Source organism: Varanus komodoensis, unplaced genomic scaffold (genome assembly GCF_004798865.1).
Source record: "Varanus komodoensis strain SLA01 unplaced genomic scaffold, ASM479886v1 scaffold41, whole genome shotgun sequence".
Classification (NCBI taxonomy): domain Eukaryota; kingdom Metazoa; phylum Chordata; class Lepidosauria; order Squamata; family Varanidae; genus Varanus; species Varanus komodoensis.
This window is the reverse complement of record NW_025335954.1, coordinates 2,137,300-2,157,004: the sequence shown is the minus strand read 5'-3', so window position 1 is coordinate 2,157,004 and position 19,705 is coordinate 2,137,300. Positions and strand designations below refer to the sequence as shown.

The 19,705-nt window shown below is 45.3% G+C and overlaps 1 protein-coding gene across 2 annotated transcripts in view; it reads right to left on the bottom strand.

The window, feature by feature from the left end:
* Nucleotides 1-19,705, bottom strand: part of AGAP2 (ArfGAP with GTPase domain, ankyrin repeat and PH domain 2) — a 137,343-nt gene that overhangs the window by 22,316 nt on the left and 95,322 nt on the right. For both annotated transcript variants that reach the window (XM_044443277.1, XM_044443276.1), the window contains exons 2-11: nt 18,173-18,231; nt 16,922-17,009; nt 16,359-16,444; nt 14,817-14,958; nt 12,473-12,607; nt 10,941-11,038; nt 9,242-9,394; nt 7,834-7,920; nt 7,403-7,507; nt 5,463-5,622 (exon numbers count right to left, since the gene is read on the bottom strand). In XM_044443277.1, coding sequence (XP_044299212.1) covers nt 5,463-5,622; nt 7,403-7,507; nt 7,834-7,920; nt 9,242-9,394; nt 10,941-11,038; nt 12,473-12,607; nt 14,817-14,958; nt 16,359-16,444; nt 16,922-17,009; nt 18,173-18,231 — 1,113 coding nt within the window. The remainder of the gene's footprint in view (nt 1-5,462; nt 5,623-7,402; nt 7,508-7,833; nt 7,921-9,241; nt 9,395-10,940; nt 11,039-12,472; nt 12,608-14,816; nt 14,959-16,358; nt 16,445-16,921; nt 17,010-18,172; nt 18,232-19,705) is intronic.

The following is a 19,705-nucleotide window of genomic DNA, read 5'->3' as shown; positions in this document are numbered from 1 at the left end:
AACCTTGAACATTATTCTCTCTAGAAAATGCTCCAGTTTAACTTGGCACCATCAGGATTTTCTGCCCCAAATCTGATTTAATAAAGTAAACAATTACACAAAATGAAAATGCATCAAATTAATTCAATGCATTTTTCTTTGATTATAGCTTTTTCACAGAGTAGGAGAAGGGGTGCAGCAGTACCCATGGGCCAAGAAATCCAATTACGCAGTGGCATTCGATTGCACAAGAGGAGAAAGCTGTCAAGGTGCCTATCTTTAGAGCCAATAGTCCTTCGGGCAGAGATCTATCCAATTGCAGTAGTACATCTATGGCTGGATCTCAGGGGCCAGAGCCCAAAGCACCCCAGAATTACCAGCTGCACTATTGCCTAATTTGGGGCCCACCAGCTCCATGGAGAGAGAAATCATGGGCTCAACAAATCAACATCTTCATGGCCCCCATGGCAAAACTAAGTCCACGGAACAATGCAGGGTAGCTTCATTAGGGCACAAATACCTAATGCAGATATATGCCAATAGACTAGGAAGGAGAGATGGTTAGGGGACAGTGTGGAGATGTTACCTGAATAATGTTCTACTTTTTGCTGCCTACCTTGGACATCAGAACTCAAGAACCTGAGAGGCCACCATAGATCGTTGGTGTGCAGCTGGGTGACATGTGTTGTAGGCCTGTTGAATGATTACACCTTATGGTGGAAAGAGGTGAACGGCTTCATTGTGAGGTTCAGCCTGTAAGATAGGAGTGCATAAGCTTTTCCAGCTCAAGAGCAAATTCTGTTGTGGAGCTTTTGGCCTCAGTCCAGTGGAGAGTGGGAATGAAGACAAAGGGTGGCAGAGCCAAAATACTTACATATTTTTATCTTAAAACATCTTACCATGGATAGCTAAAGAAGAGGCATTTTAACTGTTTAGAAATAGGAGAAATAGACTGCACAAAAGTCAGGAAGCCATCACATTACTGCTGGTTGAGGGAAAGATGATGTGGCATGAAGGAAGGCTGTCACCTTCTAGGGAAGCCCAGAGAGCTGGGTTTGGATCCTGTGCTTGAAATTCTGCAATAGTTGTTCTTTTTTAAGTGCTTGCTTTTACTTTGCCATGTTCATTGTCTCCTGTTCTCATGTTAATTATATTATATTTTGATATCATATTTTGATATTATATTTTGAAACTGCTGATTTTATCTTGTATTTCATTGTCTTTGTGAGCCGCCCAGAGGCTATGGAGCAACATACAAATGTCATTCATAAATAAATAAATAAAGTGGAACCCATGGAAAAGGTGTCTCCCACAGGCAGCAAACTGTGTGCACAGTGAATTGTGTCCACTCAATGGGCAGTCACCTTTAACCACAGCGATTGTCTTTCCTTTTAAAAGATGCCATATAGAAAATATTGTCCGTGCTCTTCCATCTTTATTGGATCACACGGTAGTTAATTTTGACGTATGTCCTCTGAATAACAATAATCCAAAGACTCATAGTTTGGCCATTGGTTGTGTTGAATTGTAAAATCAGGCTACATTTCCTGAATTCATGAACTTTTGAGCCTCATGCTTATCTTCTTTTTCATTTGTATCATTTGGTGATATAATGCAAATCAATACATGTATACCCAGAAGGAAGTTCCACCAAGTCCAATAAGTGTGTTAACAGGATTGCTACTTAGGTCTGTTTCATGTAGCACATGGGTTTCATACATCTGATCATATCCCACTGGAGTTTCAGAAGATCATCTACGCCTTATCAACTACAGCAAAGCCTTTACTGTGTGGATCACAAGAAGCTATGAAAGAAATGGGGGTGTCTCACACTTGAATGTCCTGATGTGTAATATTGTAGACAATAGGCCGCTGTTAGGAGAGAATATGGAGAAACAGAATAATTTCCTATGGGCAAAAGTGTTAGACAAGGGTATATTTTATCTCCCTATCTGTTCAATATGTATGCAGAAAACATTCTAAGAAAAGCTGGATTAGGATCAGAGGAAGGAGTGAAAATTGGCAGAAGATACATCAATAATTTAAGATATGCATATGATACCATCTTACTGGCAGAAAGCAGCACTGAATCAAAATGACTCCTGATGAGTGTAAAAAGAAAGTACTAAAACAGAACTACACCTGAACATTACAAAAGCAAGAATCATGACTACAGAAGAATTACAGAACTTTACTATCAATGTTCAAGGCACTGAAATTCTGAAAGATTTTGTATACCTTGGCTCAATCATCAATTCTAAGTGAGACTGCAGCCAAGAAATGTGAAGAAGACTGAGACTTGGAAGGGCAACATTGAAAGAACGAGAAAATATGATGAAATGTAAGGAAATTTCACTAGAGACCAAGGCCAAGATCATTCACGCAATTATATTCCCCATCACTATGTATGGGTGTGAAAACTGGACAATGAAGAAAGCTGACAAAAAGAAAATAGGTGTATCTGAAACATGCTGCTGGAGGAGAAGGCACTTTGCAGGGTGTTCATACATAGGGTCGCTATAGGTCAGAAATGACTTGGCACATAACAACAACATCTGGTATTGATACTTTATCATTTATATATTTGATTATTATGTATTAATATATCTACTTGTAATTTCAGCGTGTGACTTTTATTTCCTGCCACCAGTGCATCAACATTTTCAAGAGGGGGCAACTTCATGTTAGAATTTTGTTTCTGTTTGAGCAGAATATATCTATAAATCAGTAAGACCCACTTCAGATTTCCTGCATGGAAATCATTTTAGAAAAGAATTGATATTTGCACACAGATTGCAACATCATTTCACAGCATGTACATGTGCTATAAAAAACCACCAATCATGATTTCCCAGCATTTTTCATACTGTGACAACCATCACTTATGACACATGAGCTTATCTCTCTTCAACCCCCAATGTGGATGCATTTTCCATCTAGGAAATGCATCATGTTTCAAGCAGGCTTTAGTGTGAAAACACTGCCTGCTGTTTTTCATAATTTCTTTCTGTTACACTCTTCTAGGCTGCTACTAATTAAGGTTAAACAAAAGTGTGACCACATCCCCATCACAGTGCAAACTGGGGGCAGAGGGAAGAGTGAGGGTCCCTCCCCCCTCGCCTCTCTTGACTATAGTTTCACAGAGAAATGCAAAAAAGGGAAACATAATTTATCAGGGTGTGAACGAACACAGTAATTACACACACACACTATATACACTATTACTCCTTTGGCAGATCTTCCACCTGATAGTCATCTGCTGCCAAAGACACCCCACTTCAGCATGACAGGGCTTTAGGAAGCTGCAGCTACAGCCTCTGATATTTGCCTATCCTCTCATCAGGGAGGATCATGTGACCAATCTCCATGGCAGCATCAGCGGGCCCCAGGTTGGTGGGGCACTGGTGGGCATCAGTGTGCTGTAGCATAGAAAGTAAGCCTCCAGCTGTCTTGGATACCGATTCCCAGCACGCCTGACCCTTGGTCATGTCGGCAGTGCCTCCTGGGAGCTGAAGTCCAAAACATCTGCAGATCTACCTTCTGCTCACCTGTAGTGCACGGGACAGAATAGAGGACTGAGACTGGGGAGACCTGGATTCAAAACTTTACCCTGCTACAGAACTCATGGGTGAGCCTGGGAGAGTCACCTTCTATCAACCCAACCTGCCAACACAGTAGGGCTGGGAGTACAAAACAGGGTGGGGGAAGTTCCTAATACTTTACCCTGATATCCTTGGAGAAAGGATGGGTTAAGTATGGTTGTCGTCCTCCTGAATGACCAAATTACAGGACGTACATATGTTACAGCTATGGCAAGAGAACCCATTCTGCTGAAGCACATATCATTACTGGTGGCAACAGCACCACAGTAGATGAGAACCGGAAACTACATGCTGTAAGATTCAGTTCTAATGAGAAAACATATACACATAAATGAGGTTATGTTTGATTTCCCATTCAAGAGGAAACACAGACAGAAGAATAGGCAGCTTTGCTGGCACATTGGTTGATCTCTACTTACAACAGAGATGGGACATCAGTGGCTTTCCAGGTTGCTGGAATACAAGTCCCAGCACCCTTGCCCCTGACAGAAACTGGTGTCTGACAATATTTGGAAGGTCACTGGTGCCTCACTGCTGACTTGCAGCACAGACAGCAGGGCTATTCAGGCAAGTTGAGGTTATGCCTTATACAGCAGAGTCTTGGTCCATGTCTATCAGACACCACTATGTCTCCTTAATAAGGACTCATGTTAAGCCAGCTAATTGCCTGAGGTGTAATACAAGTAAAACTGTCTTTTAAGCATAACATTTAACAAGGTCCAATAGCTGTTGCTTTTTTGGAAAGCAGTTTTATGTGGATAATTCTTGTGTTTGGAACACTCATATTTATTGATGTACATGTCCTTTTAAAGCAGGGGTCTCAAACTCAACTGACCTGGGGGCCGCTGGAAGTAGAGGCTGGGCCGCATCGAGTATCCCACCACCGCGGGGGTGGTGGGCCACTCATCTGGAGGCCGGCCCGGGTGCCGCCAGAGCTTTGAAGGCCGCAGGGCCCCTCCCCCGCCCGTCGCAGCAATGGGCCCACGAGTTTGAGACCCCTGTTTTAAATTATCTACCTGCTTCCTGGAAATTAACACACAATCAGCACAAATGCATTCTCTGTACTTTTTTTTTTACAGCTAAAAGGCTAACAACACTGGAAGCATAACACTCCTCTTCTATAATGAAATGAACCAAAGACTTAACAACACTTTTAACATGTGAACAGGTGGCATACAGATACCCCTTGTGCATGGATGCTTATATGGATACTTGACCTGCTTTTGATTAGCTTTATGTATAATTCTTAGAAAGTTCATGCATACACATTTCATATGCATACATTGTAATTATTTTCCAGTCCATGGTTTTTTTAAATTAATTAATTAATTTCTATACTGCCCCATAAATGAAGATGTCTGGGCAGTTTACAACAATGTATAAAATAAAAAGCAGGTACTTCTTTTTCTTTTCCTCTTTTTGGTTTTGTTAGGTATGCCAATTGATTTTTTAATAATGCATTCCCATTCAGCTTATATTCAGAGGTGGCTGATTCATTACCTATTTACAGAAGAGAAACAACACGAGGAAGGAGATCTTATATTGAATCGAAAACAGCAAATAACCACAAGAACAGAGATAACTGCTATTACATTCGTTGTACATGCTGCTTAAATATGCTAAGCCTGATATTGTGAAATGGACCAAGGTGTGGGGAAAATTGTTCTAAAAATTAGGTTTCTCATACTCACTGATAGCTTCTGGTTTTGTGTGTGAGGGGAAAAGAACTATCGTCAAAGTGAAGAAAAATACAGTTAAGGATCAAACTCCTCTCCTGCAAGACTGCTTTAGAGCTTTTCCTATTTTAAATGGCCAGTGATCCCATCATAGTTCTCCCATGCCACCTTTATTTTGCCTCTGCCATAGGCTCACGTCACTTACTGCTGTCTCCCACTCCAACGCTGCTCACATCTTTAACCAGGCCATTAATGCTTGAAGAAGCACCACAGGCTGAGATAGCTCTAGGTGGACGTTTCCCAGGCACCTTGACGGTAGTCCGCAGCAAGTCCATTTCTTTGCCATGAGTGCCATGGATATAATCCTGGAATGGCAAGGAGAACAGGTGAAGTCAGCTTAGGGAATTGGATCAGCAATTCACCCTAGCTTTCTTTATTATTTCTAAATATTAGACAAAGGCTTGATCCTTTGAAATCAAGAAGAGGGTCAGAAATTTGCATTTGTTTCCTCTACATACACTGAAAGAAGAGGGAGAACTCTACCCTTTAACAACCTTGATAATGTGAACAGAAGGATGATAGAATGGTGTTTTCTGGTCAGCATTTTATACTGCAATCACCCTGCCCCAAACAATATTTTATGGTGGGGTCAGGGCAGGTTGTCCAGACTTTTTTTTCATAGGAAAGAAAGCTTTCATATGAAACCCTTCTGTGTTTTCCCACTATCTCTTCCACCATTCTTCATACCATAAAAAACAATTAAGTGGGGTGAAGGGGATAAAATGGAATAGTTGCACAATGCATTATGATTTGAAAAGGCTCAACTCTTAAAATGTGACATAAAAATCATGTGAAATACACAGCCACAACATTAAACATGGCAGTATGGAAGCCCCGTCGGTATTTTAGAGGGGAATTATTTCATGATTCTGAGCGTGGTTTTCCTCATTCCAACATTCTCATCTAGTGAATTGTTGCCAGTCTCTGGCCCCTCAGTGGGGACTCTGCTGCCCCTGAGAGTGTCTCTTCCTATGTACGTGCTTCCTATGCCCACTGCTTAGAACACGATCTGCTCAGAAGCGAGGTCAACTCCCAGCATTACTCCTGTTAATGCTTATAGGCCTGCAGATCCTGTTCATTGCTCTGCTCTTTATTATTTTTATTAGTGCAGCGTGTGTGCTTTAATATACTGCTTTTATGCTTTTGGTATATACCCAAGTATTGTCACTGCTCATTTCACTGGGCAGGCTGCTTGTCCATTTAACCTAACCAAACCAAGCCAAACCAAACCAACCAAACCAAGATTCCCACCTCGTTGATGAGAAATAGCAACCCTGGAATAGGAAGCACAGGTCACATGAGCTTCCTACTATTTTTCAGTGCAAGTGTAGCTAAGGCACTTTCGTATGCATGTTTAATGACAAGAAGCTCTACTGCTCCCAGCATTCCTGTCAACCACATTGGCTGAGGAATGCTGGGAGTTGAAGGCCTTTTTCTTAAGCATGCATAGGATTGTGTGCACAAGTAGCCCTAGTAGCAATCCTATACATAATTATTTAGAAGTGCTATCAAATGCAATACTGTACTGAGACCTTGCAAAGGAGCAGCCTGTGTGTAAACTAGATTGAGTGAGCTCTGCCCCTGGCAACCCACTCTCTGCCCCACCAGCCACAGCGGGCACCAGCCTCTTCCCATTAGAAATTCTTCTGAGGTTCCAAAACAGCATCAGCCTCAGGCAATTCAGGCCCAATTTCCTAACTGTATAAGCAGGACTTGTAACACCTTATTGTCTCACATAGCACTGTGACCCCCTGCTGGTCACATACAAATTAAAATCGTGGCACACCTTATCCATCCATTACATTGCATACGTATGATAAACAGCAGCCCCAACAGTAAAGAGCAGGTGAGCTCGTGATGGGAGCCCAACGCCATCGCTATGATCATCCATTTGCTGTGAAGGATACAAACATGGCATGATTCTAGCATCTCCCTCTTCTGCCTGGCAGAACAGTCTGCTGGATATCATTGGCCAACTCACAGCAGACCCCCACCCAAGGTGCTCCATCTGAAAATAGCCATTTTGCCCGTTCCACAAGCTTCATAAAGACCATCTTGGGCTCATGTCAGTTGTGGCACACTCACATTGATGCTGGGGTGATAGAAGAGAAGCCCGTTGCTGGACAGAGTAACGTATTTCTTCTTCCACTCCTTGTTCAGAGAGTTGCCACTTCGTTTCAGCAAGAAGCTCTAGTGGGAGAAAAAAGGCAGGGACAGGGGCTGAGTCAGGGTGAGGGCACTTTTGTGTCAGGATTATGTGTCATGAAAAGGCAGTGAATTGTCATTTCATGGGTTACTGTGTTTCACTGTTCAGAAGTGCATACAGGATTTCCAACCTTTGTGGCTGAAACGTCTTGGTTGGCTTTCGGTACCGGGCATTTTGACTCTGGTAGGTAGGCAGAGTGGGGGAATGTTAATATTTGGTGCTTCATTTCAGGCAGCGAAATGTTTTGGGCCAGCTCTCACAGCAGGTTGGGAGAAATGACAAATAAGTACTAGGCCGAACTGGGGTTTACCTGTTTGATTGGTATGGCTCGGCCACTCCCAGTGTTGTCTCCTCTGCTGTCCAGGCTCCGCTTCTCTGTGTCACTCCCTCTGCGATTCTGCAAAGAGAGATAGAGCTGATTCCAATGTAATGTAATGCCTAACTATTGTTTGTCACAATGTCCTTGCAAATGGTCGCCAAGCCAAGATCTATAACCATTGTTTGAAGATGGTTTGCAAACTACTTTTAGCAAACTCTGGTTTGGAATCACATATGAACAAACAACCAGGGTTTTGGACACTGCTTCGTTCTTACTTTGGGGTAGTAGCCATGGGACATCAGCAAGGGTAGGGGAAGAGGGGCACTGTGCAACCCATGGCTTGCCTGTGCACCCAGAAAACAAATCATGGTTCAGAGTCTAAACCATGGGTCCTCAAACTACGGCCTGCGGGCCGAATCCGGCCTGTCATACAGGTTTTGGACTTGCTGCGCACACATGCATGCGCATGGCAGGGTGACAGCTTGCTTGTGCAGAGATCGTTTTGGACTCACTTGGAGAAAAGGATCTCCATGTGAGCAAGCCACCGCCACCGCCTCACAGTGAGCGCGCCCAGCGATGGCTTGCTTGCGCGGAGATTGTTTTGGACTCGCTCAGAGAAAAGGATCTCTGCATGCGCCTGCCCCCCCACTCCGCGCTGGCCTGTGCCCCCCACCCGCACCGTCTTGGCGGCCCGTGCCCATCGCTGGCACCTTTCAACTGGCCCCCTGTTGAAAAAGTTTGAGGACCCCAGTCTAAGCTAATATCAGCATTAACTATGGTTGGTTATTATGTCTGAACCAACCTGTAAAGAGCCAAGGAAGGAAGGAGCAAGTCCCTCAGCCTAATGGGTTTCATACTTCCTATTCTGACAGCCAGTGTGGTGTAGTGGTTAAGAGCATGGGACTGGGACTCAGATGACCTGGGTTTGAGTCCCCGCTCAGCCATGGAGCCAACTGGGTGACTTTGGGCCAGTCACAGTCTCTCAGCCCAACGTACCTCACAGGGTTGTTGTTGTGGGGATAAGATGGAGGAGGAGATGTAAGCTGCCTTGAGCCCTTTGCAGGAAAAAGGCAGGATATAAATCCAAAAATAAATAAATAAATAAATAAATATTCTTTCACATTGTGTTTTTTTTTAGCTGCAGAACCCACTGAAGGTTCTCACAAGAGTTTTAGAACATAAACTAAAGAAAGATGCTATTGAGTTGAACACTGTACAAGGGAACACTGACTCTTTGTATAACATAATGGTTCCTCACATTTGACAAACAGACCAAACGCAAATCTCCCCCTGCTTGCTGTGATTAATTTCCCAGTTCTCTGATAGGGAACTGGGCCATCCACCTCTCTTAGCTTTCTCTCTTCCCTCTTCATTGCTGGTGCATCCCCAAAGCACTCACTGCAAAAAGGCTGGTACGGCGTTTGGTCCCACGGTGCAGGGAGCCCGGTGTGCCAATTATGGCTGAGGCCTCACCACGCAGCTCCCTATGGCTGATGTTGGGTGTGGAAGGCAGGGATGAAGAGTAGTCACTTGTGTGGCCGCCATTGCTTGCCTAGAAAAGAGTTCAGAAAGACCTACGTCAGCCCCTTCCCCTTTGGAAGGACACAGGTCTTACATTGGACAAGGGGCTAAAACTATTAACTAACAATAGAAATTCAGACTGCAGTTGGTAGCTTAGGGCTTGGCAAGGGGGCAGAGGGAAAGGGGTTGTGTGTTTTGTACAACCCATGGGAAACCTGTCCTCCCTGACAGATAGGAAACTAACAATGCTAATGAGAAGGCAGGATTAGAATCCTTCTCCTTGATTTCTAGTTTGCTGCATGCAAGGGCATTGTTGTAAAGTTTTGATATGGGGGATCAGGAAACCATCTGTTATCACACCCACAGTCTGATGTTATAGAATCTGGGAACAATTCTTCACTTTCACTTCTCTTTGCCAGACTGTCTCTTGATCACCTTTTGTTGGACAGCATGATAGCGGGGCACCAGGAACTTACTGTGAGCCACATAACAGCTCAATTCTTGGCTGAAGTCTCCATTTTGGAGAAGAGGAAGCAAGGGCCTCTGCAGTTAATTGTTGCCATAGCAATAAAGGAAGGGGGAAAGCCCTGCTCTGTGAGGGACACTTAACAGCCATCCTGTAGGCCCACCCAGAAGTTCCCAGGAGCCTGTGCCAGGACAAGCCAGCAATGTCATCTTGTGCTGGATTAGCACCACCACAATCATTAGGCCCATTCTGGCAATGGCAGCCATTAAGCACATGATCCTTCCTTTCCCCTTTTCTCTGCTTCCACCCAGTGGTCACAATAGGGAATTGCAGTGTTCATGGCTGCACGGGCCACTGCTGCAGGAATTTCTCCTCCCTCCACTTTGGCCCTTTAGATGAAAGATGATACGGAACAATCATCCCATGTCAACCAACCACCAACTCTTCACCCCTAGCTGGTGCTGCTTTTCTTCCCATCCGCCGGGCAGGCAAGCAAGAGCAAAGGTCCTGCAGGAAGGGACTGCAGGCAAGCAGGCCGCAAGGACCAGATGTGTGTCATTTATTCCAGCCTTACTCAACCCATGCACCACCAGAGGTGTTGGACTGCAACTCCCACCACGCCTGCCAGCATATGGAGACAATAGGAGTTGTGGCCCAACACATCGGAAGGGCACCAGGTTGGGGAAGACTGCTTTTGCTTCACTGTGTGGCTGATTTCGCCGCACTGTGATTCCAGTTATTGTCCAATGCCACAGAGCAGGCCACAGTGGCTCCTCTCCTCAGTTTGCTTTGCTCTTGCTATACCAAGGGAACACTTGTGCAGTCGGGCTGGCACTGCTGTTACACTCCAGGAAGGAATATGCTAAGGCACACTCCCCCAATCTGCTGGTCACTAAGACTCGTTTTCTACCTTCTGATGTGGTGCCATATGGAGAGTTGCCAGAGCATCAAGTACTCTGCATAGAGAATGAGATGTCTTAGCATCAAGAGTGCTCTGCCTCTCCTTGCTGCCCAGGACCTTGTGCTAAGTCCATTCAAGCAAGAGGAAGCCCCAGTTCCTGTAACTGGGCCAGGACATGGGCCTGTACTGGGCAAAGTAAATTCCACCCACCGGCGTGGAGACTGCAGAATGGCTGGGAGTGCTGGGCAAAGATTTGCATGATGCAAGAAGCTGCTGCTGTTTCTTCATATTCACAATCTTCTGGGCAACTGAAGCAGAAAAGGAAAAAAGCCACATGAACCTTCCAACTGCCCCACAAGGAGACACAAAACTTAGTGTCCTGCAATAGCAGGGGGTTGAATCCAATAGCCATCTGGCCCCTTCCAACTCTGCTATGCTATCATTCTATGAAAATCCACTGGAGACTTTACAGACTTAGTGACAGACAAGCCCCACAGGCATTGTTTAGGTCCCATCCCAGCAACTCACCCTCTCATCCTGAGGTCATGCTCCGAACAAATTATCTGGGGAGGAATCACACACATCCAGGGGCCCAAGAGTTGCTTACATGAAGCTGGGACCAATCATGTGGGTCATTTCCACACCATGCTGGGAGAGTTCCAGTCCGATGGGGAAGACACACAGTCACATTATTCACACTGGCTCCCCTGCAGTGTGGGGTCACATCATGGGCAAACCACTCCCATGTGCATGGGCCTCTGGTCTCCCTCCTTTGTTGGAATTAAGCCATAAATATAAGGCACCATCAGACTCATTTTAAAACAGGAGTCTCATTGCTCTTCCATTCTAAGCATGCAGAAAACAAAAAACTCTGGGCACAGCTACACAACTAGATGCACTACCAACATCTGATCTACACAGTGCCCTGTCTCAGCTAGAGCTACTCAAGTGTAAATAGAGCAGCTTGCCCCAACTTTTGACATGCAGGAGAACATCTTGTGAAAACATCAAAGGCTAGTAGATGCCCACCCCTTGCTTCCACCCATTGTATGGGTTCATACCACATGACCAGCCAGAGAAGGGGTAGCACGTGGGCTGTGGATGAATCATGTGTTTCTTTGTTGTGTAAATGCAGTTTTGCTAACAAACAAAACCCACAGCAAACCATGTGTTCTTTTTCTGTAGTTAGTTAGTGAAGCTGGGTTGACAAAAGATGATAACCCAGCATTCACCAACCAACCACGCTTTAGTGACAACCCGTGTTCACACTGAACTCCTCCTCTAGCCTGACTTGCTGTGTGAACTCAGCCACTGAGTCTACATTCAGGGCCAGTTCTCACAGTTCTGCCGGCATGCAGACTCTGGGCATAAAGGGATACATCAGCTAGCCTTGGCCAGGCATGCACCTACGTATTTCTTTAATCCAAAGTACCAACACTTCATACAGTCCATCATGTTTGCAGCAGACGGATAGGTGCATACAGGTTGTGCATGCATAAAGATGTGTGCCTATATGCCTCAATCCCGTGTGATGTTGTCTATCACCAAGGAGGAGCAGAGAGTGCAAATCAAGACATGTCCTCTTGCCCGACCACATGTAGACTCTGCATACTGCAAAGAACCGTACTTAGTCACCATTTAGACAGGTGCTTTTGATGCTTTGGCTCACAAGCAGTCTTCTTGCCATGAAATACAGACCTGCCCCTTCCCGGCTCAAAAATCCATTCTGCAAAAGCATTCACCTTCATTGAAGACCCGGTCCACATTGAGCCCGTAAGTGGCACATGTCTCATAGTAGAGGCAACGGCGCATTTCAGTGCACAGAGCCCGGGCTCGAGAATCCTCAATGACACGCGGGTTGCTGGCGCTGATTTTATCTGCAAAGAAGAAAGGAAGAGAGACTTACTTCCACTTCTGAACAGGACAGGAATCCATTGCCACTGAGAAGACTTACCTCTGAGTCAGCATCCGTTGAATTAGTTGTTACTCTCCTCTAGGCACACGGTGTCTAGGCTGCATTCAGTTCATTCATAAGAGAATAGATTCCTTTATCATACTGTCGGGTCATTCTCTAGCCCTTTCCAACATACATAGCTAGGGGGAGAACTACAGGCCCAGAAAATGGCTTGATTTGTTATGGCTTTGCCCTGTACAAATTTGGTGCCTTTGCTTCTGCGCCAAGGCTAGGAATACTCACAGTTCAGGATGACTGGTTTTATCCTTTGCTGCTCCCTGTAACTGAATTCTTGGTTCCTGGCTTCAGCTGGAAGTCTTTATTTTTTATTTTTTTGGTGCTCCAGCCGTTCACATCAGCACCTTGCTCTCATCCCTAAGCTAGTCATAATAAATTTGCTTGCTCTTAACTTTGCTTTGATGCCTTCAATCCTGCTGGGTCAGCCTTGGCATTGCCTGCAGCCTTGGCTGAAATTCAGCAAAGGCTTACCTGGCAATACGACCCCCTCTATGGCGTCTGGCACACTCCAGAGCACCTGCTCATAGCTAAGAACCCACCAATGTCCTGAATAACACTGGAATCCCCAGCTCAAAGTGTGGTCAATTGCCTCCTTGCAGAACAACCAGAAGGCTATGTGTATCTGCCTGCAATCTGCATGGGCAGAAATTAGGATTAGACTATTACGTTTTTTTAAAATGCACGTTTCTTGACCTTATGGCAGTCTTCCTCATCATGGTGACCTCTGGATGTTTCTGACTTAAATCCCATCAGCCCCAGCTGGTGGTCTGCAGTCCTGAGCCTTGAGATTCAAGACATACAGGCTGGGGAGGATTTGGGCAATACCAGCTGGAAGCTTAGAGATAATAAAGGAAGCCAGTGGGATTTCTAGTGGTCAAGAAGAGGCAGGCTGCCATGCCATCCATAGTTCCCCATGATTAACAGAAGCAAAGCCAATTATATAAATAATTATAAACAGAAGTAAGTATCCAAAATATTAAATGTGTGAGAGCACAGAAATAAATATTAAATATTAAATTAATAAAAGCATGCTTTAATTTACAGAATTAAAATGTGGAAGCTTAGAATTTATTTAAGATGCTTAAATATGGTAAATAAAAATATGGTTATAAAATATAACATGAAATGAAATATAGCATAAAATATAAATTAAGATATTTTATTATAGAATTAAAACATGAGAGCACAGAATTTAAAATGTGTAAAATATGTAAAGGGTGAGAGTACAGAATTTTGGCTATTTCTGATGTACATCCAAGGATCTCTGGTCAGAATTTTCAATCAATAACAAAATATTCCAACTCCACAGCTCCATAATTCCAAGAATTCCTGGGCCAAGAACCTATCCATGCCTGGCCCCCCTCCCCACCACAAACTGTGTGCGAGGAATCCAAAGGGAGCAGCCTAGAACTCTCTGTCCAGACAACTAATGCAAATGACATGGCAAATCCTTCCCTTTAAGTCACCTTGCAATTGTTCAACAGCGCAATTGAAGGGCCACTTTGCTGTCTTCCATGCCAGCACTGCCCCACTCTCTGGGGCTATCTGTCCCCCACCCTGCACATCTATATTCCACATTAGTCACAAGAAATCCTTGGATCCACTCTCACCGCCACTGATGAAGATTAGAAGCCAGCTCACCCATGTAGCTGTGCATGGAATGGACGCAAAACTCACCCACCCTCGTTGCTCCAACTACTTTGCAGAAATCTGGCTAAGAGGTGGTGGCCAAGTAAAGACTGAAGTGGGAAGTAAGAGCTGTGTGGTACTCTCATTTCAGAGGCAGGAACATATGGCCCTCTGGATGTTGTAAGAGTACAACTCCCATCATCCCTCACTGCTGGCTATGCTAGTGAAAGCCTATGGGAACTGTGCTCCAACACACCTGGAGGACCACACATTCCCTTGCTTTATTTGATACTCTTACCCAGCTTTCTCTGGCCTACGCAACAGACTCCCTGTTGACCCCAGGGTGCCAAACTAACTACCCCCACCTTGACACCTGTCTATTTAAAATTATTTCTAGGCTGCCTTTAATAGTGGAGCCCTCTCTGCTTTTGGAAACATCCACACCCCTCTAGAGTAAATTCTCCTAGGTATCCTCTTCCACTCACCTTGAGTGCCCACGAGTGCAAGTGCCATGTCAGAGACCGCACGGTAGTTTGTAAGGAGCCCATAGTACTGCGTCAGCTCTTGGAAGCTGGCCTCATTCTCCAGGCTGAAGACAAAAATGACAGCATCTGCCCAATTTGCAAACTGAAAGAGAGAAGGAAAACAAGAGAGCCTTTTAGTCAGTTGACGTTTTTGGATCCATTTGGACATTTGGATCCATTAGAAAGACAAGCAGGAGGGGTGATGCTTTTCCAAACTCTTCCCATGTATATGAAAGCCCAGATACATGGAGCATTAAAACCAAAACACCTGGAAACTCAAACCCAGGGGCCCGACTTTTATTTCAAGCATGCCAAAATGAGCAGGGGCCATGGTCCAATTTTTAAAAAAGGAGTGCATGGTTAAAGGAAGTGGAACAATCCCGATTCCTTTTCTCTCCATGCTCTATGGCCTAAGCTACTTTTCTCCTGGCCTGATTTGTGGATCTAGCAGGGCTAAGACAGAAATCCTGGGGCAACAAATCACAGACAGATAAAGTGGATGAAAGTTTAACTCCCCTCATCCATCCATCCCTCCCCTCCTGAATTAAAACCATATCTACATTCATTACATGAACAAGCCAGACAAGTGATGTCAGATGAAACTGCAGCATTGTGTCTAGCTTGGCCTGCAGACTGGAGGGCTTCCTTTGCAATTGAAATAGGCCGTTTTAAAAATGAACAGCAAATGTTGGCAGTCTTTTCACAGAACATCCACTGGCCTCCAATGGGCTGTGGTTCCCAGATTCCATGAACAATGGAGACTTTTCCAGTCCATGAGCTAGTTGAGTAAGAAAGCAGCTTTCCCACAAATAGATACAGGTCTAGTTCAGACACCTCCTGGGCTGAAATGGACCCAACACATCACAACTCTCCAGTAACTGCTGCCTGAAACCACTGCCTTACTTGCCCAATGGTAGGGCTGGCCCTGAATGGAAAATAGGAGCGCTCAGTTTTCTACCACATGAATTGGAGCAAATGCCAAGGAAGTGTCTGGACTGGCCCAGAGACACATGTATGAACCATATATTATGAAAAGTGCCGAAACCTCTTTTCTTTTCCGTGTCTCCTAAGTAGGTTTTCTTGGCACCTCACTTCTTCAGCCCCAGACTGTAGAGCATTTTTAGAAGCTGCTTAAATTTCAATGGTTCAGTGTATGCCAAATAAATAATGGCAGTGACGTTTTGAATTCCCTTACTGAAAGAGGTTGGGACTATACTTATTCTGCTCATTGCTTGGTCACTATAGTGATTCTGTTCACCAAACAGTGGGGCACTAGGGATGAGTGAGCCAGTACTAATTTGCATGGGAGAGCAAGAACCCTTGGGCCAGTCGTGCAGCCACCCCTCTCCTCTCTGAACTGCGATTCCACAGGTCCTCTGGGGAGAGGACACAATGGTTAACCCGGCAGACAGGTAGGCAAACCCTGCAACTTCCAGGCAGCATAAACTGCAAACAGCAGCGATCCAAAGGGCTAGAGCTCTCAGGCTGTGAGGGAGCTGCTACCTTGGCATCAGGAGGCCCCGCTTCCTCTCGAAGCAGCAAGAGATGGCTCTGTCCATCCACCACCACTTCCTTCTTGAACTGGCCCCCTGGAAGACAGAAGAGGACAGGGTAAATATGGAAATGAGCTGAACCACCAAACTAAGCAGCTCCTTTGGTGGAATGACCCACATGGATATTATTAGCACAGTTCACAAAGCAGACAGATAAAGCCTGTGATGGGAGGGGAGGACAGTGTAGTTCATAAGGACAATCTCAGGAAGCAGCACTGCGGGGGGGCGGGGGGAGGGATTGAGTTCAGTGACTGAGCACCCGCTGGGCACACAGAAGGCCCCAGCTCAATCCATAGCAGCATCTCCTGCTGAAAGAATCTTAGGCAACAAGCTCCCTACATTGCACACTTAGTGAAACTGGAAGGGGTCCCACTCTTGGTGGCCCTTTGTTTCTTCCCCCATTCCTATGATGTGTGAGAAAAGGGAACTTCCTGAATGGATGTTCAGGCGGGGCTGGGTGGGCACTAAGCCGGAGCTGTGATTTGGGGCGGGGGGGGAGGGAGGCCAGCTCACCCTCAGTTGGTTCTAGGCCCAAGTAAGAGCCTGTCAGGTAGCGATGAACAAGTGCAGACTTCCCACTCTTGATGGTCCCAAGAATGCCCTGAGGAGGTCAAAGAACAGGAGTCATGGCAGGAGGAAATTCAACACAGCACAGTGTCTGGCTCTCAGGATGAATTAGGGCTAGAGCAAGCAACCTATCCTACAACTGCTATAATCCCTGACTACTGACCATGCTGTCCAGGGTTTATGGGAATTGGAGTGACAAACATAAAGCTGCCTGAATCTATTTTAGAAGATGCTGCCCTTGTAGTATGCGGCCTTTACCTGCTCTGCCCCTAACAGTGTCCCATCACCAAGCCAGGGATCAGAACTGACAGCTTGAAGAGAAGTCCCCTCAGGAAAGGCAATCCTGAGCAGGGATGGGCAAACAGTCTTTTGGTCTGTGTCACTTTCGCATAGGTTCACCAATACATCTGTTTCATCTCATTTCTGCATTCTTCTATGAACTTTTAAAAATCCGTCTAGAATTTTCCAAGTAAATATTTCTTTTTATTTTCTCTGAAAGTATGGCATTATAAGAGTATTTTAATACTTTTGCCCATCTAAGAACCAGAGTTGTGACATTTGCTTGATACCTAAGTCTCAAACTCCACATTAAACCAGGAGAAGGTGGGAAAGGTCAGTTCATACTGCAGTTTGCAAAGACTAAACTCCTCAAGTATCCTTACTCCTGAGAAAGTCTAGTGATGAGGCAGCAAAGCAGAGGACAGAAGGCCACTGCAATCACAGCAGAATTTGGTACTTATCCACTCCCACTCTGGCCCTACTTTGTGGTTAGAGCAGCTCTGAATTGGAATGGTTTCTACCAATGCCAGTACAGTGATATCTAAAATATGAGAAACAGTGCAAATTAATTTAATATAATTGCCTGAGGGCATTGATGTAGATCTCTGATGCTGTATGAAGAAGCTGCATATACATGAGTGGTACTTTGCAGAATTAAATGTTGGAAGTGAGGTCACTGCCTTGAGGAACTTAGAATCTAACAACTTGATGGTTAGCATCTCAAACACAGGCATCGACTCTGAGCCCACGCCCAGATATTGTCAGATTACAACTCGCATCATCCCTCACCATGGCCATGACGGAAGGGCCTGAGGGGAGTTGCTGTCCAACAATATCTGGAAGCCTGTGCATTCCCCAGCCTGGAATGAGAACCAGTTTCAGAATATGTATAAGCAACAAAGGTCATCAGACACTTACCAATCGTAGCTCGGGGATGGAGCGGCCAAGAGTCCATTCCTGGCTGTTTGCAATGGCCTCTGAAAAGACAAAGCAAAACAGATTAATGATAAGTAATAATGAGTCTGTGCTTATGCTGTTATGTGCTCACAGTGACCCTATGAAAGACTCCTGTCTTTGGCAGCCCTGCTCAGTTCTTTGATATCACTAATCTTTTCAACAGCCCTGTGGGGTAAGCCAATACAATCATTCCCACATTGCAGACAGAGGAGCCTCAGAAAATAGTGCCTTGCCTAAGGCCGTGTAGTAAATATGCAGTCAAAAAGCCATTTCAGCTGGAGGACTTGTTCATGCTTCCACCTGATTAGACTTAAGGCAAGCGCTTCCTCCCAGCTCTGCACACAGAGAACACCCTCCTGCCAGATTCCTGTTCACAGTTTTCTACAGAGACAGGAAGCTGGGGACCAAATACCCTTTTGTGGGCATTCTGTGGAATACAGAGAAGAAAAGAGGAGAGGAGGCTCTCCCGGTCACGTATCCATCAGCTGCTCTGTGGGGACAACTCCCTTCACCCTTCAGCTCTCCCAGGCACCACAGTTGGTCCTTTGTGCTACTTTGGGGGCAGCAAAAAGAACGGGGAAGGCAGCTGCAACTAGATGGGCAGAATACTATACACTTCCCAGGTCCCTGAGACAAGTGTCACAGCAATAGGATGCATTACCCAGGGCATAAAGACCCAGTTCAAGGCAAAATGTGAGCCGCCTGGAATGCAGGAAGCAGGGATAGAAGCAGGTGCTCTTTCAGAGAGCCTGGGAACGTGGCTGGAAGACAGGACTGGAATATTTTACTCTCTCAGACACTAGCATGTGAGGTTCTAAGTGGCCAGCACTGAACCTGGCTGGGAGAAGTATGCCAAGACACCCAGATGCCTGAGAGCATGACAACCTTTGCTGGTATGGGTGATCCGGGTACAAAGGACTGTGGGGAAGAGAGAGAGAAAGAGACAATTGGATGCCTTAATCTAGACCAACCTAAGCTCTGCACATGGTTTCCCTCAACTGTATAAGCGCTTATACAGAAAGTACCTCGAGATGTTTTTTATTATTATTACTATTACTACTATTATTATTATTTACATTTCTATACTTCCCATAGCCAAAGCTGTCTGAGATATTTAAAACAATAATCATAAAATCATATACTCAAGCCACCCATCCAGATTTCAACTGCACCTGACCTGGCTTAGCTTCCAAGATAAGGCAGGATCAGGCACTTCAGGCCATCCGGAAGCTATGATTTAGAGCAGCCTTCAGCAACCATGGGAGCTGTAGTCCAGCATACACACAGCATACCTGGCAAGGGAGGTCAGCATAGAGAGTACCTGCCTGCTTCCACACCTGTGGCTCAGGGCAGCATAGCCCCAGGCAAGCTTCATCTGCAGCACTTCCCTTTTTAGAGAGCAGAATGTCACAAAGGAATATTATGTACCTTTATCAACACTGCATGCCTTTTTGTTGATATAGGGCTAACTCCTTCCAACCAATACAGGGTGGG